We start from the raw sequence: 19,854 nt of genomic DNA on the forward strand, positions 1-19,854 counted from the left end.
CTTTAACCTGCCCGAGAAACCTTTTTTCCTCTCCAACACAACCCCAAGATTCTGTGAATCTCTCTCATGTTCATATAAATACGTATTAAGAAATCTACTTGAAAGTGCTCATGTTGAAATTTGTCTGCAACTCCTTTGTTTAAAGTTCGCTAGTGTTCGCAGTAGTGGTAGAATTGCTCAAGTACAGCTCCTGAAATGTGAAATTAAAAAAAACCAAAACAAAACAACCACAAAACAAGGCCTCTCGCTCCATCAGCAGGATGTTTGCATGGGTGCTTTTTTCTGTATAAAAAAGAGATTGTTTCTTATATAGTTGTCAATTTTTCCAGCATGGGATGACTACTCTAATAAATCAGCAAGCTTCTCTGGACAAACAAACGAGATCAACCTGAAAAAACACTATTTGGCTGAACACAAGCGTCACTACTAAAATCACCATACCACATATTTCTTTTCCTCAGATGCCTCCTTCCCCTTTAGTATGAATGCATCCAGAAAATTTACCCCTTTACTGAATGTTGTGAACTCGTCACGTTCATGAGATTTAAGCCCCCTAGCCACGGCAATGTTGCTAGTCCACCAGAGAAGACTAATGGGCCATGCTAAGACCAAGACCCTCAAGACTGCTGAAGTCATCTCATGCTTTACAGAGTGAATTCGGTACCTGACATGTTAGTAAATACCAGCTTATTTTAATGTTTGTTTACATTGCAAGTAAACCAACAAACATTGATAGAAGTCACTTCATCTCAAAAAATCACAGAATCAAACATTCTGTGAAAAGTTACAGGTAACAGTTTGACATTAATCCAATTTAGATAAAATAGTATCCAGAATGAGTCTACCCATCTCTGCAACTCACTGATTAAAAAAACTACTCAAGCAGTAAAGAGAAAACAGTTACTATTTAACCCTTATCTCAAAATATGTTTTTGAGGTTATTTAACAAAAATAAACAACTCTGTACTTAAAATAAATGATGTAAAATTGTAACAGCTCTTCACTTATGAAACCTGTAGTATAATCTGTAACAAATAAAGCTTTTCATTGGACTGTGAGCCTGGTTACAGACCTGTAAGTAAAAGGCTAATGAAAGTTTATGATACTGGCAGCATCCCAAGGGGAGGTCTGCTGAGCTAGACTCAATTTGATCATAGAAACCTGCACCACAGTAACTCAGAGACAAAAAAAGTAAATTACCATGGTTCTTCACAAAAGAGGACACTATGGCTGCTATAGTGGAAAGCAAATATTTAATTAACAATTTGTACAAAATATGGGCTGACAAATAAATGGTATTTCTGGAGTAAGTATATCAGAGATTTGGATTTTACCCTTCTGAAAATACATCAGGTACTGCTACACAAAGAAACAGTAAAGTTCGAAACTCTGCAAGTAGAACAAGTATTTACTTTCAGAAAAAATATGAACATAATTCTAAAGCAGTTGTGGCTGTTTAAATCTGTGACTCTGGAAAGAAAACTGCTTCCTTCCTACATATGAAACAACTGAGAATTGACCGATACTTCTCTTTCTTACATGAATTTAAGTTTTCACGTTTTCATTGATCCGATTTAACAGTCAGAAGAGCAAGGGGAGCTGGGAGTTTGATTAGCCAAACAGTGAATGTTCTCAACAAAGCTTTATTATGAACTGGTTATTTTGTTTCCTGACTGTAGAAAGAATGAATTAATTATAATACAGGGATACCAAACTAACATTTTTTTTTAATTAAGAGCAACCAAAATACATCATTCTGCTTTTCAGAACAAGCCATTCTAACGCAAAGCTGATCACATTAACGTTGCACTTCATAACAGCCCCTGGAGACAAAGCAAATTAGCACTTTGGCCTCTTTTGAATACCATCTTATCTGGGGCCTAGGAAGAAAGCAGAAGTTGTTAATAATTAGATGTGGCCTTTACTAATAAAATTGTATTAATCTTCCAGTGTTAGATTTTGAGATAAAGGCACAGCTTCATGGTGGCAGAGGTATGGGAAGGTACCAAAAATAGTTGAGCATGTCTTAACTATGAACTAGAAGCTTCTTTTTTTGTTTTACATAATAACCACATAGCACAAAATTTTGACGATCTGGCATGTTTTGAACTTGTTTTTACTTCATTCATTTTTAAGTCCAAATGGCTGAAAGCATCTAAAAGCAACATTAAATGAAGTGTAGCTATGAGTGTATCAGGGATAGGAGATCCTCAAAGTGAAAACCTGAAGAACCTTCTCTTTTTAAGTACAGGTTAAAAAATTACTATTATACTGCATTAATGGAATTTTTATTCAATACATGGCTCTTCTATTTGATGGAGAAGCAAACATATCCCTTAAAGAAAAAAAAAACCAAACCCAACCACAGTACTTCTCTACTGCTTTAGAACTGATGGACATGCTCCCATTTCTCCTAGACTTAGTAGAAAAAAAAAAATTACTAGCAGGAACCCTTAGAAGAGTGCCTTATCAGGAAAGGCCAGCCCGACCACTCGCTGTTTGCTGTTTCAGTTCTTCCAGCAATGTCTTATTTGTGTGCAATGAATAATCAGATGCTAGATATCATTAGAGTACAGCATAGTGAATAAATACTACCCTAAGGCTGGGGTGGAACAGCAGCGCACAGGCCCAACTGATCTTTGCATGTGTTTAAATTACATGTTCTTAAAAGCTTAACACTTTGCCTGGATTCTGCATATCAACCCTACTGCTAGAAAAGCTGCAAACAACAACAAAAAAAATCATCAGTATAAAAAAAAAAATGCTGTCACACAGGCTTCAAAGAGCAAAGAGCTTCCACACTCTTTATTCCAAGAGAGACGATTAGTTAAGGTGCTTTCAGATTCTGCATTGCAGACAGGTTGGCAGAGGTGGCTGTTTAATAAGCTCTTAACAGTCTTTAGCAGGTGTCTGAGAGCAGTTCCTAAGGCAGAACCCCCCAAATACTAGTTTCTGTATCGTGGCATCTGTGGAGCAGGGGCTCCCTCTAAGGGGGCTGAGGAAGAGACTGTCATAAGCTGTCCAGCATGCATTCTCTCATTCACCCGCAGTTCACAGCCATCCTGCAGCATCCTTATAGCTATCCTTGCAATGTTTTTAGAGTCATCAAGTCCACTGTGAGGTCTCCCATCATAATTCATGCCCAGCTGTTCAAGCATGATTGTCAGTTTGGTCTGCTTCCTAGGGACCTGATGGAGAAAGTGAACCACATTCAAGAATTATGTTCTGTACCAAGTCTTTTTAATCTAACACAGTGCAGTAGAAACATATGCAGATTTTTAAGTCTACTTAAGTCACATACTACTTTCATCTTGCCTTTTGTCAGATCACTAACAATTTAACTTCAAAGTACCTTGGTGAGGCAGACACTGTCATTTTTACTGCGGAGACATAGTCAACAGGAGCTTGTCTAGACTCAGGATAACGTCAAGAGCTTCTCACCACCACCACCAGCACCAGCTCAAGATGTGCCAGAGCTGGCAATGGTGGAAGCCATGGCCTAGCTAGGTTTAACAAGCCTTATAAAAAAAGAAATACCACCCAAAGTGGCATTGCAGAGGGAATCTGATTTTGTTTTTCGTTTTAAATGCTAAGCCATTAAAGAAGCACCAGGCACCTGACTCTCACTGACATCAAGCTTCTGAATGCCTCCAAACACCACAGGAACAGACCAGCAACACCTGTAGCAGCCCATGTTTACATGGATGACCAACAGCACGAACAGACAAGGAAGCTTCACTGACTTACCCATGCAAAGTGCTACACTAACAAAAGCCCCAGGTCATCTCCTGATTAACTACTAAATATAAATTGGTTCTTTGGAATGGTCAAAGAAAAACAAAAGGGTAACTTTAAAGGAAAACTTTAGTTTGCTCTCGTGGTGGTGGTGGCTGGGGTGGGGGAACACCGGACATTGCAAGTTCCAGGATATTGCACCATACTACTGGATTGAATAGCTAGGCAGAACGGTGACAACATTTGCCAAAACTTGGTAATATGCAACTCCAGTAATAACACCCACAAACTGGGTAGGGAAGACATATTGCAGGTTAGGGGATATTCCACAGCAAAGCTACAATTAATTCCTTGTCATTAATTTTATCTATTACTTAACAACAGATTCAATAGTAGCACAGAGTAGCTGAACAGAAGCACTGAACACCTATAAATGCTACAACTGTCTGCATTTATTTAAAAAAAAAAACACCACAAAAAGAAACTGATTCCTTCTAAGTTACGATCTTCACTGCCTTTAATGAAAAAGCACTCACTGCTCAACAGAGAAGGAAAAAGAGGTATGTCTAGGTTAAAGCTGATAGGACTAACAAGACTGTTCTGTGTTCTAGCGTGTTTCCAACAGAAACAGTTATGCAGAGAAGGCACAATAATGAGAGGGAGAAATGGAGTAACCCTGTAATATTTGCCCAGCACAAAGTAAAGTTCTTCTCTTATTAAATGTTAACCTCTTTTTTTTTCTAGAGGTTATATTTAGTATGAACAAGCCCTTCAAGAGAAGATCGTCAGCTAGGCTGAAATCACATTCAAACAAACGGTTTAGCGTAGACTGACTAGGAAGTCACTAGAATCTCCAATAACCCATTTTATGGTAATCTGACAGTGAAAGAAAGCAGCAATAAGGTCCAGCACTGAACCTGGTATTACTTTTCTCTTGATAATTTGATTCCACCATAGACATGCCCTAATCTTTCTCTGTCCCCATTACACTGTCAAAAGTGGAGATATCTGAGGGTAGTGGTGCAAATTAGTTTTGTAGTGTATTACATGAAAACAGGAAAAAATAATTGAAAAATCAATACAGAGTCTTTTCAGCTAAACTACTTCAAAATACACTTGCTAAGGGCACCAGTATGACATTTTTAGATAACCCGTCATGGAGCATCTCCTGATTCTTAAAAGCAAGATTAAAATCAAAATGCAGTAGATTATATGATCTTCAATTAGCAAAGTGAGATCTGGGCATGAAGCATGTTTGAAAATCAGGCCCCAGGCAACTAGTTTAAGTACTATAATTTTACACTACACAAGATGAAAAACACAACAGGACATTCTAGACTTTTAAACCAAGTTTTTCTGCAAGAAAAACAAAGATTTGTACAAACCTTATAGAAGTTCCCATATGATTTGCGAATATTGATCCACTTTTTGGCAAAAGAAGGGTATTTGATACGGCTAATGCGGCACTGGATGTTCAAAAATTTACTCATATCCCAAGATCTTAAAAAGTCAAAAGAGAAAAGAGAAAAACATTAGTAGTATATAATTCAGATGCCCTGTGTTCTACCTATTGCACAGCTGTAGTGCAAACGGCTGTCTTTTCTTTGGTGGTCAGTAGGAGGAAAACAGTTTAAGAGAACCTCTTTTGCTATAAACATAGTAAAGAATTTTTTAATCATGGGGAAAACAAATAATGACACGGGCAAGATTTTCACTAGCATGGTTTCAGGTCCAGGATGGTTAAAAGGAAAAATAGCATACCAACTTCTCCACCTACCATATTTACTCCAAAACCTGCCAATATATGAGACACTTATACAGCCCTTGGGGAAGCAAGAGACACCTTAAATTTTCCCGATTACTTGTGTATGCACGCATCTCTCAACATGGGTTTTTGAAACAGGACTGCACTTAAGTTTTAGGAGAACCAGACCTTTATGGAAAGAAGATGAAATTATAACCCTATGTACTTTTAGCCTGTCTTCCTGAAGGGAACCACCCCAACAAGTTTGTAAGCTTCAAGCTAAAATTAGCCTTTCCCCCCCCCCCCCCCCCCCGTCTTGCAGCTGTCTACACAATCTCACCTATATGACAGATTTCACTGCACCTATTTTCCTTGAGGAATTTCACTGAGGGGATTCCCCTGGAGGGGAATTCCAGACACACTCTAGTCCCAGTAATATAAGCACTCTTGCACTGGTTTTGCTTGAGCATTTTCTTTTTTTAATTTGCTCTTACTTCCAAAGATAGAAACCTAACAATAGGTAAAAAAATTAGTCAAATAGCAGTATTTACCACAGTTCCTTAAATTAATTAAAGTTGGAATGACATTATTTTAACTCCTTATTTTTAAGGTGTACACGGATCTAAACCGTACATCTCAAGTCTTGTGTGACAGCTTTTAAATGGCTTCACTGTTCCCTCTGGACACAGCCACATTTCAATGTTACATGTTCTTCACCAGAAAAGACCTGTGATTTATAGCCATTGGCCAAATCTTCAGTAACTTTAAGTAAAGTCTCATGGCCAAAAAAATTTTCCCACTTGGTAAATTGGATTAGTTAAAAAATGTTTTGTTATGTATCCATTCATCTCCTATGACATGTTATTTTTCAAACCATTCATATTATAGACTAGAATATTTATCTGTGATTTACTTGACAGAAGTATTAGGAAGTTGTACTAAGCTCCTCCACACTCTTTTTTCATACACTCCAGTTTTGTTTCAGGGTTTAACAGAGTCATTGTAACAGAGTGGCACAGGACCGCCTTTTTAATCCAGCACAGTGGAAGACTTAGTCCAGGCAAACAACAGGCATAGCAACATGAAAATGCATCATTCAGCTCAACACGGATAATATTAAAAACTCTGTGCTACTTAAATCCCTCATTCCAAGAGAAAGACAAAAGCAGACATGTTAACGGAATAGTAACGTTTTACAGCTAAAAAGCAAGCATCACCTACAAAAAAATTCCCTGGCCAGTGCTATATGAGGTAAGGTTCAAACAGTATCTTTCGTTGTATAACATAGCTAAGATCACAAGAAAAATGTTGCATCACAGATATATCTAGATCTCAAGATCTGTTCAGTTTGCAGTCATGAGGGGATTTGATTTTCCATGCAGACCTTGTGAGAGAACAAGTTCAGGTGGCAGTTCAAGGACTAATCAATCCCTCGCACACAGCTTGTCAGAGCTGGGACCCACCAGAGCCACAGTCCTCTAAGTCAAAGCAGAGAGCTTTCTGTGCTAGCCATCTCTCCTTGTTCGATAAACAGCACAATCCATTCTTGCCTTCTGCTGAAATATGCAGGATGTATTAACAGCACTAACTACTACATTAACTACTAACACACACAGGATACAACACAACCACTGCACATCTCTGAAACCTCCAACTGAGGAGAGCACAGCTGTTGCTTAGAGCTGAAATTGCACAATATTATTCTCAGATATTATGTGCTATACAAAAATTAGATGTAAACAGAGAATTACAACAACAAAAAAGAATAAAAAGTCTATTCAACATCATTTAGTTGCATGCAGAACGCTAGGAAAGAAACAGTGCCATCTAATGGATTTAAGCTTCATTTCAAATTGTTTAGTTCAGCTTTTCTGAATTTCCCTAAAGCTAAAATTACAATAAAATGGCAAAATGGCAGTGTCCTGATCCACCTTTAACAACAGTCTCACAAAGATTAAACACTGTTTTGCAGTTTCAGATCGTGCTGAAGGCTGCATAAAGACATACCCATCTGTCAACATGGAATAGCTATACTTTGTTCCCAGTTCTCGCTGTCTCATCCACTCTATGACATTCTGAAGAACTTGAGGAAATGTATCAGCTTTATCAACAATGTCCTAAGAGAAACAAAAAACCAAAAGTGATTAAAAACACCAGCATTAAGTATGAAAATTATATTGGTATATAGGCACTCACTAAATTACTCATTAAATTGGCTTCACAAAAATCTTTAGAAGCAGATTCCCATCAAAATGAGCAGGCTATTGGACAGATTTTTCTAAATCAAAAAGAAGCACCACTAAAAGAGCCAACCTCCAAATGGCATCTATAAAGATAACAAGGTTAGTCAGCTGTTGAACTTAGATTAAAACCTTGAAGCTTGTTTCCCAGGCTCCTGCTCAAGTCACTTGATCACAAACTATTGCCACCCTAAGACTCTAAACCCTTTAGAATAAAAATCTTGGAAGAGGAACCGATGAAATTCAAAAGTGCTTTCCTCTGCTAAAGATTACATTTCTACACGTGGATTACAAAGTGAATCCTTTTCCCATACAGCCCCTTACAAACAGCTAAATAACCAACTTAGTGAAATCAATTCTGTGATAATTGCGAGAAGGGGAAAAAACAAGGATTAAGAGAACAAACCTGACAGAAAAATTACCGTGAAATATTACCAGTCTGAAAACATCAACACCACCTCTCTTTCTTTCATGCTTTTCCCTGAAGAAACAGAAGTGCAAATTACCTGGGTGATTCCTGTCAGACTGATGCAGAAGTTTGAAAGCTTGGGATTCATTTCTGGCTTCACGTATTGCTGAAAGGTATCTTCCTGTAATAAGAGAATCAAACACTCAGCAGTAGCACACTATGTAGCAATTTCTTTGACTTGCCCATAGCTGAAAGGCAATAGCAGCTACTTGCCCTGCTTGAGGCAAAAAGGAGTGTGCACCTCCCCAGCCAAGGTGACCATCCTGACTGGCCATCACAAGATTCCCAATGGGAATCATGGACAGATGGCTTTCCAACCAGAGCAACACATCCTTCCTCTCAGCCAGTAGGCACCAGAGAGCAAGGATGTGCAAGTAAGAGGGGAGAAGGTTAGACTGCAATAAAGGGGAGGAGATTTGGGAAAAGGAGACCACGAGTAAGGAAAAAAGAAGTGAGAGGCAGGAGCAAGGCCTGATGTTTTCTAGGTGGTATCTCTAAAGGCTCACCTGTAATCAAGGAAGGCAAGCAGTCGCACATCTTGAAGGCTGCATTAAGGCCTCTGGATGCCAGCCAGAGATAAACACAGTGACCTCACTTGGGGAAACTGAGCAGTACAAGAGTGAAGACTATATGCAAGTTTCATGGAAAAATGCAAGCCCTGAATCCCTGCTGCTACACAAAACAGAGGAAAAAACCAGTTTCCTACTACTCTAAATGTAATAAAACAATCTCAGTCATCTGTACAATCCTCTCTCTGCAATTCATCATACATACACTCCACTGTAGCATCACAGTGATTACTGAAAACCCTCCTCCTTTTAGAAGTTCTTGATAAATGAATCATTATTCAGAGGAGTGTGCACTTCCTCCATTTCACTGAGTCACTCAGTTTCAGTTAGACAGCAAGTAATTTTTCCTAAAAGAAAGCTGTACTAGAACAGAGCACTCCAGGCTGCCAAACGCCTACTAAGTATGTTTAAAATCAGGTTACATAGCTGTCAATCTGTTGGGTACACTGTGGAAATACTCTAACCCACCAAGAAACAGAGTTCACTCAACCCCACACTCTAGGCCTCTGCATTAGTCTCTTCTAGATTGCCTAACAAAGTACCACAGAATTTGCTAATACTTGTTTATGATGAATCCCTTGAGTCCTAGAAATAGCTTTGTGGATCTTAAAGAAGGGAAAGAAGCAGGGGTGGGGGAGAGGACAACTGAGAAACTAAAAGTCCCTCATATCGGTAGAGGGAGTCAACAGCAGGAGCATGATCTATTCCAGATGCTTTAAGAAGAGAAAGAAAGTTTTGTTTGCATGTAAGAGGCACAGAGGGATAGGTCTTTATGAAAAAAATGCTATTTTTAATGAAGTTCAACATTTACCTAAAAACTAATGTAGACTTTCTGAAGCAAAGAAGTTACATCAGAGAACAGCATACCAACACAGTAATTAGACCACTTACTATTTCCAGGGTATGTGTGTTTAGTAAGACAACAGGAAACTCAATTATTTCGTGTATGAATTCAGGTGGGTTTCCTTCTTCACAAGTTGCTTCAAAGTCAACAACACAGATGTAGTCATAGTAGCTGTCTCCATTAACGGGTTCCTTCTGCATCAGCTTCTGTTTCTTATAATAGTTTTTCAGTCTCTTTTTCAGCACATCTTTCACTCCTCTAAAGAGATAAGTGGCAAAGATAACTTTCTCATTTAATTAATTATTTCATCACTGTAGAACTGAAGCTATATTTAACATTTGAAAGTTCATAATTTATTAACCTTATTTTGAACACCGGCACTTATGAAGTCTGAATTCAACTTCATCATACAGTTAACACTCCATTATCTGGGATAATACAGAGGCAGCGATACCCCTGACAATTAACACACCTAGATAATATCAGTATTTGCGGACAGACTGGGAAGCACCGTGCAGTGACACTCTGCAGTCACCTCCAGTTCAACAAGACTCAGTAGTCAAACCCTTTGCAAAGACCAAGTCTTTGTAGATTGCTTCTAGATGCTCTCTGGCCCTGGAAGCAGTACTGCTTCATCCACATATGCCTGAAGCGACTGACACCCAAGGTATTTCTGCATCAGTGGCACAGATAATGCAGAATCCAGCTAAAACATGCACATTTTAAATTTGCCTCAATTTAAATTTAAAATTGAGCTCGAGTAATTCAATTAAAGTATTCAAGATTTCAGTTGTCAGAAAAACTTCCTGGTCAGGATCCTGCTTTTCAGGTTTGTGGCTAACACACAAATTCACAGTGGCAAACGACTGAAGTTACTTACTGTGTCTTTTTAATACATACATTATAATATGCAAGTGCAGGTGCCAGAACTGCCACGTACCAAACAAGAGCTGAATAAACAAGGATAATTTACTCTTTGAGGGAAATTATTTTTAAAATTACGCATTGCAAATGAAATCACAGAAGCCATGAAAGCTACTTGTAGCAAGTGGCATTATCAGAAAAGCAGCTCACTGATCCGTAAGGAAAAACTGGCATCAGACTGCTAAACCTGCATTTGAGAACATCAGCCTCTTCTGCAAACACAGATAACTCTTTTTCCACTCTGGCTTATTAATCTAGTTGAATTCAATGACTATTTCATTCAAAGTTGAAACAGTATGGGAACTAATGGAGGGGAAAGTTACCTTTTTCTTCATCAAACCTATAAAAGAAGTTGAAAGAGGAGACAAACCGCTATCAAAATAACCCCAAGGGAAAGGATGGTGTGGCAATCTGCTCAACTCACTACATTAGAGGTGATGCACTATTTGTTTACATGTAAGACATATTCTGACCAACGTAATTGAATAAATTGACAAGTCTAGCTTAGCTAAAAGTTTAAAACTTTCTGCATTTACAACTGAATAAAAAACACAAATAGAAAATTAGTAACATAGGAGGAAACCACAAACATGTAATTTACTGTTTGAATTCTGACTTTTATTTTCAAATAACTGCTGAATAGTTGTACAAATCTAATCTGTTTTATTAAAAATTTTATCAGGTGATGATAACATTTTTTCCTCCTGAGGAGTCAAATTAAAAAAAAAACAAACAAACTATGCAGACAGAGCATCTGCAGATGGATAGGGTGAACGTGGCAGGCTGCACTTCCCACACAAAATTTTTCGATTTTTATTTTTCCTTTTATTCTTTTCAAACAAATCTCTGTTCCTTCCCTCTTTTTCTTCCTCTCAACTTCCTCTCCCCGACAGCCGCCTTCTTCTCTAGAAAGCTAGACTTCTCCTTTCAAACTCCATCTCACCTTTCAAATTCCCTCTTCCTCCAGAGGAGTAGCTTCTCACTTTGCTAACTCCACCCCCCCCCCCCCCATCACTACTTCCTCATAACTGTTGCCAACAGAAACAATACACTTTGTTTTTCCCCGCTGCCCACCTTCTCAATATTTCAAATTTGCCTGGCCACAGCAATTTCAAAGGGTCTTGCAGGTCATCTCTAACAGAGCAGGAACCACTCTTTTACATATCTAGACCTTTCCTCCTCCTCAATGAGCATACATCCAGTTTATAGTACATTTACCTATTCACATTATTCTATCATCTCATCTATTCAGATTAGCAAACTCTCCATCTAAAGGTACCTCTCCTCTGCATCTATTAAATTCTAAGCCCTATCACCAAGCCAATACCAAATCTGTGCTGGGTACAGTAAATAAAGATACTATGTTCTGAAGTAAGCTGCTATACACTGAAGGTCTCCAACACCACCTGAGAACCCTTGCAGTTCTTCAGACCCATCTTTCCCCCTTAACCAAAAACATGTTGAGAAGTAACCTCAAGAAGTAAATATTCTTTGTGTTACCAGTTGAGACAGCGCACGTTTCTAATAACACGTTAAGCAGTATCACATGCACTAATCCTACAACAAAAGCTGCACCAAGACTGCAGATAAAACAACTGGTGTTTGGTAGCATGTCTGCTTTTCACTTTGTGGTATTTTTAAACTTTAAAATAATCATCCGTTACAGCTCTACTGCTCTCAAAGATAAAGCAAAAGGTTCACAAATCAGCCTAACCTGGTTTCAAGCTTGAACTCTGCAAGTTTACTTCTGAGCTCATCTCTGGTCATTCTGTTGATATAGCCATTGGTTATAGCAATCTCTTTATAAACTGGATCACTGAAGTCATTCGACCTGGCAGTTGAGTTTTTCCCATTAGTTTCTTGATCAGTGATCCTACAATGCTGCCTACCCTAAAAGAAAGAAAAATCCCAGGGTCACTGAAGAAGGTCACAAGATTGAGCATTAAAATTTACACATCGTTTTGGCATAAAGCATCACAGCTTCACTCATGATCAAACTGAGTGTTGTAGACAAATAAGAAAATCCATCTTCCTGGAGATCAACAGACAGAATAAAGGGGTACTAACACAAGTGCCCGAAGCCATGACAAACAGCAGTTCCAAGAGACAAAACCTGAGCGCGCATCCCAATTTCAAGACAAAAAGTCAGTTCTCTGGTGTGAACTGGGAAAACCTTGATCAGCCATCAAGAGATTTCTCTCGGCACCTTAATTAACGAGAATCTTGATTGAGACACACGGACAGATGTTCGATATGTAGAAAATAAATACACAATAAATTAAGAGGAAAAACTAATGGCACTTCAACTCTAAATGGCTATTCGCAGCCTCTGCGGGCCGAGCACAGCACGGGGCCGACGCCCCCCGGGTCCGCCGCCGCTACCGCCCCCACAGCCGCCGGGGCCTCCCTGGCCTCGGGCGCAGACGGAAGGGCCCGTGGCACCGGCAGCGCCCCCTCAGGACGGCGGCGCTCGACCCGCCCGGGCAGGCCGCACTGGGCCCCGCCGCACCGCCCTAACCGGGAACCGCCGCGGGCCGGGGAAAGGCCGAGGCGAAGCGACGCCCGAGGCGGGCAGGCGGCGGGGCCGCCATAGGCGCGCCGCGGGGTGGCCTCTACGCATGCGCGGGGGCAGCAGCGGGCCGACCGCGCTGGCGCATGCCCGGCGGGGCCGCCCAGCGCCTCCCGCCGCCCCGGCGCACTCACCGGCGGGCAGGCGGCCGGGGCGGGTGGCGCCAGCGCGGGCGCCTCGTTGGGGCCAGCCTGCGGGCGGTTCTCCTTCTGCTCCTCCATGGCGGCGGCGGCGGGGACGGCAGCCCGTCGGGGGGCGGGGAGAGCGCGGGGCCCGCCCCTGGGCGGTGGGACGGCCCCGCCCACTGCCGCCTCACGCCTTGCCGGGCCGCCGAGGGCGTTGCGCTTCCGGAGACCCCAACAGCCGGTCGGCCCCCAGCTCCCACCTTCCCCCTCTGGGATAAAAAATTGTCGTGGGCATGTGCCACGCGTGCCTGTCCTGCCAGCCCTCGGCCCCGCTCTGCTGCACCTCTGCCTTCCTGCTCCTGCCGTATCCCTCCTGAGGGTCCACCGAGTAGCCTCCCGGGTTTGGGATCACGGCAGCCTTCTGGAAGCTCTGGCCAAAATGCACCGGACAGACAGCTTACTGATGCTTCCACGTTCCTCTCCTCCTGAGACTGACTTTGCGCAGGGCATCCTAAACACGCACCTGGGATGCTGATGGGGTGTGGGCTGCCAGGTCCCGGCCACCAGAGCTATTCAGCTGGCTCTCATCCTCTCCCTGCCCAGGGAAGCTCCCTCACGTGCCCTTCCCCGTATCCCTTAATCCACAGTCAACAAGTGGGGTGAGGTGGATGGCACAAGACAAGTGTGAGCCTTCCAGGTCTTCCTGGCCAGGAGACAAAGGCAAAAGGAGGCAGCCTCTCTGTCCATCATGGGTCAGTTAATTTTCTGCTGGTGCTTCCCACAGCCCTGGAGCACGGTCCAGGCACATCCTCAGAGGTTTCCATTCTGTCCCTCAGTGATGGAGGCCGATGCACATATGGCACCCACCTGACTGATGCAATCACCCCAACACCTCTGCATCTGGCATCCCCTAAATAGCCTGGCATCTTATCAGCCCTCTTGTGGCTGGGGCCTGGCCCCCTGCCCTCAGTCTTGCCTCCTGTCTCACTCTGGCACGCCAGCATCTTGTTGCAGATGCTGCCATCCCTTTCCCTAGACCTGCTGTGTGGCATCGCTGTGTTTGGTGGGGTTGTCTATCTTGTCTTCTCCTCCAGATGAGAGTGGTGATGTAAGTGGGGTCGCGCACAGCTGTTCAGGGCTGTGTGGGAGGTGACTTGCTCCTTACTTTTAATTCACTCTCCTGGGTGCTGCCACTAATGCCCATGCTGTCAAGCAGAAGGCCTTCTGTCTTACTGCCCTCGCCTCTGAAAAATGTGGCAATTGAGCATGGTTCGCAGAGAACAAAGCTTTACAAGAAAGCAAATATGGTACCAATGAGAACCACTGAGCTGGCCTCACAAACCCACAAAACACCTTAAACGCAGTAGGGAAAAAAAATCACCTGCCTTGCCAGAGTGGGCAATGGCTCACAGATAAAATCCAAACAAGGGGCTCCATGCTCAGATTCACTCAATGCCAAATATCTTGATGATTTTGCGAGTCATTTGCTAACGGCGCTCCTAAAAGCTCTGACTCCTGGATTCAGAAAGCTCTACAGCTCTACAATTAAGCGCAGACCCTTCCAGAGGCAGGGCCCAAGGAGGCGCTGGAAGAGGAAAAACAAATCAAACAGCCAGGCCTCTCCTTGAGATCACTTTTATTTTCAGTTGTTTTGGCGAGGATGTGTGGGCAAGTGTGGGTGTGGTGCGTGTACGTCTGGGCATGCATGTGTGTGTGCGTAGAGTCCTGCCCAGTGATGCAGATTATATGAATACCTGCAATTACAGTCCATGAACTGAGCCATGAAGCGCGTGATGAGTGCTACACTGAGGCCCACTTGCTTGCCTCTTCTTGTGCTTACTGCAGTGCAGCATCTCCACCTCCCCGCACTGCTGTTCCAAGGATGCCAGCCCAAGATCCCATCCAAAGGGTGCAGGAGGAGCTGAGCTCCAGGATCTGGCTCTGCAGGAGTGAGCCGGTGGGTTTTCACCTCACTTAGTGAGCTCCTAAATACCATTTGCAGTTCCCTTCAACACAACCACGTCTGTCTCCTCACAGTGAAGAGCCCCTACTGCTTTGACAAACTTTAACTACCTCAGAGGTACAAAGGGGAAGAGAACAGGGACCCCATGCAAGCTCTGGTGCTCCAGCACAGCTAAGCACATCTTGGGTTCCTGGGAAAGCAGCACCCAAATATACTATTGAGTTTTCACAGCCACTGTGGCATTGCAGCATGGGGGATGCTGCAAGGGAGATGACCCGTGCTTCTGCAGCCCCCAGTCTCTTCCATCTGATTTGAGAGACCACAAGGCAGGTTAAATTCCATTCTGGTCTCTACTTCTGTTTGAAGCTGAATCCCCCAAGCTCAGAGCAGACACAGAATGCAGAAAGAACAGCTTTTCCATGAAAGGAGACTAGTCAAATGCATCCTGGCCTTGGGAAAGGCTGGAAACAATCTTATTTCTCTGACGTTTTTGCCTTCAGCACAGTTAAAGCAGTGGTGTCCCATCACCCAGGACACTCTGCTGTTGCCAGAGGCCTCTAAGTACCCCTGCAAGTTCTAAGACGAGCTAGATGTGCAGCATCACCATTTGGGCTCCCTCTCACTCTACCTCAACAGATCTGTGTGCTGCTTAGGGACATGCAATTTCTCACATGTTACACAGACCCAGCAGAAGGTAAAGCTGCTATCCTGGGAGTTTCACTTGGACGGATGCAGGTTTGAATCCCAGGTTTTGCTTCAGAGCATAACACAAGGTACTCCAGGACATATTACAGCTGCTGAACGTCCTGCAGTGCAAAGCAACTTGCCAGCTCTGCTTCCAAGCCCATCTGCACCAGTTTCAGTAGGAAATCAACTGGTCAACAAGCAAGGGGTCTGCAAACCAATAGGCAAAACCAGCGCAGTCCTCTTGAGTGAAGTAGGCATCTAGTACCAGGAGATTCTCCTCCTGTTCCAAAGGGGTTAAATTCACTGTCAGCTCCACAGGGAGACAACTGATGCCCCAGTACTTCCTGCCCTCTTTATAACACACTTTCAGTAAAGGCTGCAGGGTGCTCCGAAGAGGCCTTGGTCGTTTCTAACAGTTCAGTAACTCTCCGAGCGGGGACAAGAACAGGAATATAATACATGCTCTGAACTCAGGTATCTCTGCTCTTAGGGCACCACCTTAAAGCCCTCTTTCCTTGTGGCTTGACTCATGAAAAATGAAAGATCCTTCAAAAATATAGGGCCCTCACCCCTGGGGCTCAGGGATGTTAGGTGGGATCTAAGAGGCAGGAGCTCAGCAAAGGGACACTGTGTGCAGAGGATTCCAGGATGCATCCTTAAAAGACAGTGACAGCAAAATCAAAAGGACTATCAGCCACTTGGCTTGGTTCTCCTGCAAAGATCTCCCACCTGGCAGTTGCAAAGAGGAGACGTTTTTGAACTGCATAGAAAATTAAATGGCTTTTGCATATTAAAAAAATACAGATGAAAATACAGTTACACCAGTTACTAAACAGTGGGCGGATGAGCGATCACCATTTCATATTAAATAGACCCAGCTAGACCGATCTCCATATTGCCACACTCCTGGCATTACAGCTTCTGTGCACACAGCAGATGGAGTGCCTGCAAGGGCCAGGTAATGCCATGCTTCCACTGAGGTGGCATGGCCTGGCAGGAGGGCTGCGGTCCCAAGGAGCAGGCTGTAAGACGTCTGCTCTGTCCTCTCACTCCTTCAATGCTCATGCATGCCAGACCAGATGGGCACACTGGGAAACGGGGCTCCGGCTGGAAAAGGATTCCAGTTTGTGGTTTCTTTACAATGTGGTTTCCACGCAACGTCACAGCAACAAATCGATAGTTTCTTCCTATGGAGAACGGAAAGAGAGAGGTGAGTAGCAGCAAAGAGAGCAGGAGAAGGCTGCCCAGCATGGGAGGTGACAGTAGGGAATGCTCTAACATAAGTTCTGACTATAGCAGGGCCCTTCATGTCTCATAGGCAGCAAGACTCAGGACAAGGGTTTCCCAGCACTACTGCTGACACCATTCAAAGATCTCACCTCCCTTCCACTCCCTCCAGCCGCCATAAGCAATTTCTAGTCCCCAATTTATCTACAGTGATACAGAAGCACAATCAATTAATGCTTCTTACTGACATAAGAAAGGTTCAAATGCCCATTGCCAGAGGTGGCAGGCCAACACATGAAATCTGAGCCCAAGCTCTCACCCCAGCTAAAACAATACCCTGAAGAGATGTGAAGCTGACTGAGCTGCCAGCTTTTATTCAGCAGCTTTCCCCCTTGAAGTGAGGCACAATGACTTGATTTCTTCCACCCAGTCTCCACAATCTCCCACTAGAGTTGACTCTGCCCTGCATTTCCCAGTGTTAAGTTCCTGCCAACAGGGATATTTGCAGCCCTGCACAGAAAGCTGGTATTTGAAGGACCAGGAGCAAGGGGAACATCACCTACGCAACAGCAGCAGGCCCCAGCAGGATGCATGCCACCATCTTGCACTGGTTGCAGGCCTGGTCAGCCTGGTGGGAACTGCCTGCCAACCAGTATCACCCATCCTAGGTCTGCCATCACAGCTCAAAGGGTTAAGAGCTGTACATTAACACAAGCATTTTAAGTCTCTCACCTCTCAGACCTCCACCAGCATCTGATGAAGGGATCCTGGCTCTAGAAATGCCTGCCTCCCGTTTGATTTACACTAAATCAAGTATTTGCATGGAGCAGGACTTAGACTTCCCAGTTATCAGGGCCCAGCTCCAGGGCACAAACTGACAGCAACATCTTAGAAGTCCTCAAAACTACCTAATCAGGAGACAAACGAGCACTGTCGTGCCAGTGCTCAGCCTGCCCTTTCCCACATGTGGCCCAGGAAGAATGGCTGCCCATGAAGCATGGCTGCCAGGGTCAGCCCAAGGGGATCAGGGCCAGTTTGCACAACACAGTCACACACTGCTTCACTAGATCTCTGCACAAAGATGCCTGGGTGGCTTTGCTAGGAGGAGGACACAGATCTGGATTTCTACTGCTCTAGTGGCCACAATGCATGGAAAGTACTGCAATGGCAACTCCAGAGCATCCAGACATGGCAGACCATGAGCTGTTGGGGGGTCATAAAGAAGAAATGGCAGGGGCCAGGGGCACACTGACTGCCTTTCTTCTGTCCCTGCGTGATTACAACACATCCCTACTGCTTCGTGGCACGGCGTATGTGAACACACAAGGCAGGAAGCACTTCCCAGCCTGCTTCTCCTCCCACTCTGACGGCCACCGCCCAAGCCTGCTGTGTGGGACACAGCCAACTGTTTTGCAGTGGATCAATTTTAAAGGCTCCACAGCATCAACCCCTCCCCAATAAAGCCTTGGCCAGCTTCCACAAAACTCACTTGTCCAGGAACAAATCCAGGGAATCCCGCTACAGCTCATTTCAAGAGACTTTCCTCCAAGCAGGTCTGAATTAAATGGTACCAAGAACATTTTTACATTCATCATGAGATCCAAATGGGTTTTCAACACACGATCAATGGGTCCACAGAATCCTATCCCCAGTGCCTTCCCTCTGGCCAGTGGCCCTGCCATCTGCAGCAATCGTTTTGTTTCATGCCTCATTGTCGTCCCCGAACTCCAGGTGACTGCATCCACTCCAGCCACGAGGCCCCCACCTGGGAGCTGCCCCTGCCCCACAGCGTTTCAGAGTCCAAAGTCCCATCGATCCCCATCAGCATGCAACTCCACAACTGGAGAGATGGGAGCACTGCAGAGCATCAGCCATGTTCTGCCCGGTGGAAAACCTTTGGCACCAGCACTGACGATTTATCTGGAAGAGGAAAGGATAAACAAAAAGTAATGTAGCACAAGCAGCAGGGTTCGTAGTGCTTGTGATGAATAACCTAAGACACACTATTTTCTCTAGGCTTCTAAATAGGGAGGGCAAGGTCTTTAAAAGTAACAAAGGCCTTTTTGAGAACACAGTTTCCTGCCAGCACAGCAACTGTGAAACTGAGACACAGTTGTTAGACATCGTGGAAGGCAGGCTGGAGGACAGGACAAGTGCACAGGCATAGCCTGACAGCACACTACAATAAAAATTGCAACCTCAGGATAGAAATGTGCTGTGCCAAGTACATACACAGGAGGACCAAATGAATAGACAGTGGTGACTGGTGGCTCAGTATCACGGCAGCTACCTTGTTTCCTGCCCCAGGTGGGCACTTCAACTTCACCTTCATATACAGCTCAACAGCCACCCATCACCAAAGCTATTCTCCAGCAGGATGAGAGTATTTTGGGGTGGGGGGTTACTGAATAGAGAGAACAGCATCCAAAGCTACTTTCAGATACTGAAGTGAAAGTAATGGGCATTCACATGCAACACACAAGCAGCCATGAGCAAAACACTCAGCTTGCTCATTTAAGCTCCCTGACAAATTCCCTTTGCCACTCCAAGGAGAGCAGACCACAGCTGCATTTCTGTTCTGCAAGAAAACCTATGCATCAAAAAGCCAAGGCACTGGCTGTTTTTGTGAGTGTTGTTCCACATTTGTTCCCACCACAACACAGCTCTGTTTTCCAAGCACATCCCCACTCTGGAGTGAAGGACATATAGGCTATTGATAGGAGGGCAGAGCTTCTGTCTAGAGGGACCTCACCAAGTT

The 19,854-nt window shown here is 43.8% G+C and overlaps 2 protein-coding genes across 9 annotated transcripts in view; both read right to left on the reverse strand.

Moving 5' to 3' along the window:
* Positions 1–13,343, reverse strand: part of ERI1 (exoribonuclease 1) — a 38,511-nt gene extending 25,168 nt beyond the window's left edge. For 4 of the 7 annotated variants that reach the window (XM_074866692.1, XM_074866689.1, XM_074866693.1 and 1 more), the window contains exons 1-6: positions 13,229–13,343; positions 12,240–12,415; positions 9,649–9,859; positions 8,226–8,309; positions 7,487–7,596; positions 5,121–5,235 (exon numbers count right to left, since the gene is read on the reverse strand). In XM_074866692.1, coding sequence (XP_074722793.1) covers positions 5,121–5,235; positions 7,487–7,596; positions 8,226–8,309; positions 9,649–9,859; positions 12,240–12,415; positions 13,229–13,315 — 783 coding nt within the window. In that variant the 5' untranslated portion in view covers positions 13,316–13,343. Of the gene's footprint in view, positions 1–1,234; positions 3,189–5,120; positions 5,236–7,486; positions 7,597–8,225; positions 8,310–9,648; positions 9,860–12,239; positions 12,416–12,592; positions 13,061–13,228 lie in introns of those variants that run through there. The other 3 variants (XM_074866687.1, XM_074866688.1, XM_074866694.1) reach the window with 3 other exon arrangements.
* Positions 13,344–14,838: 1,495 nt separating this feature from the next.
* The window catches only part of MFHAS1 (multifunctional ROCO family signaling regulator 1), a 35,339-nt gene continuing 30,323 nt past the window's right edge, over positions 14,839–19,854 (reverse strand). Inside the window, exons 3-4 of one of the 2 annotated variants that reach the window (XR_012628740.1) lie at positions 18,586–19,016; positions 14,839–17,056 (exon numbers count right to left, since the gene is read on the reverse strand). Coding sequence is in view for 1 of the 2 variants with exons in the window: in XM_074866695.1 (XP_074722796.1) it covers positions 19,013–19,016 (4 nt within the window). In the remaining variant the exon portion in view is untranslated. Of the gene's footprint in view, positions 17,057–18,584; positions 19,017–19,854 lie in introns of those variants that run through there. The other variant, XM_074866695.1, reaches the window with a different exon arrangement.

This window comes from Strix uralensis, chromosome 4, assembly GCF_047716275.1.
Source record: "Strix uralensis isolate ZFMK-TIS-50842 chromosome 4, bStrUra1, whole genome shotgun sequence".
NCBI classification, from domain to species: domain Eukaryota; kingdom Metazoa; phylum Chordata; class Aves; order Strigiformes; family Strigidae; genus Strix; species Strix uralensis.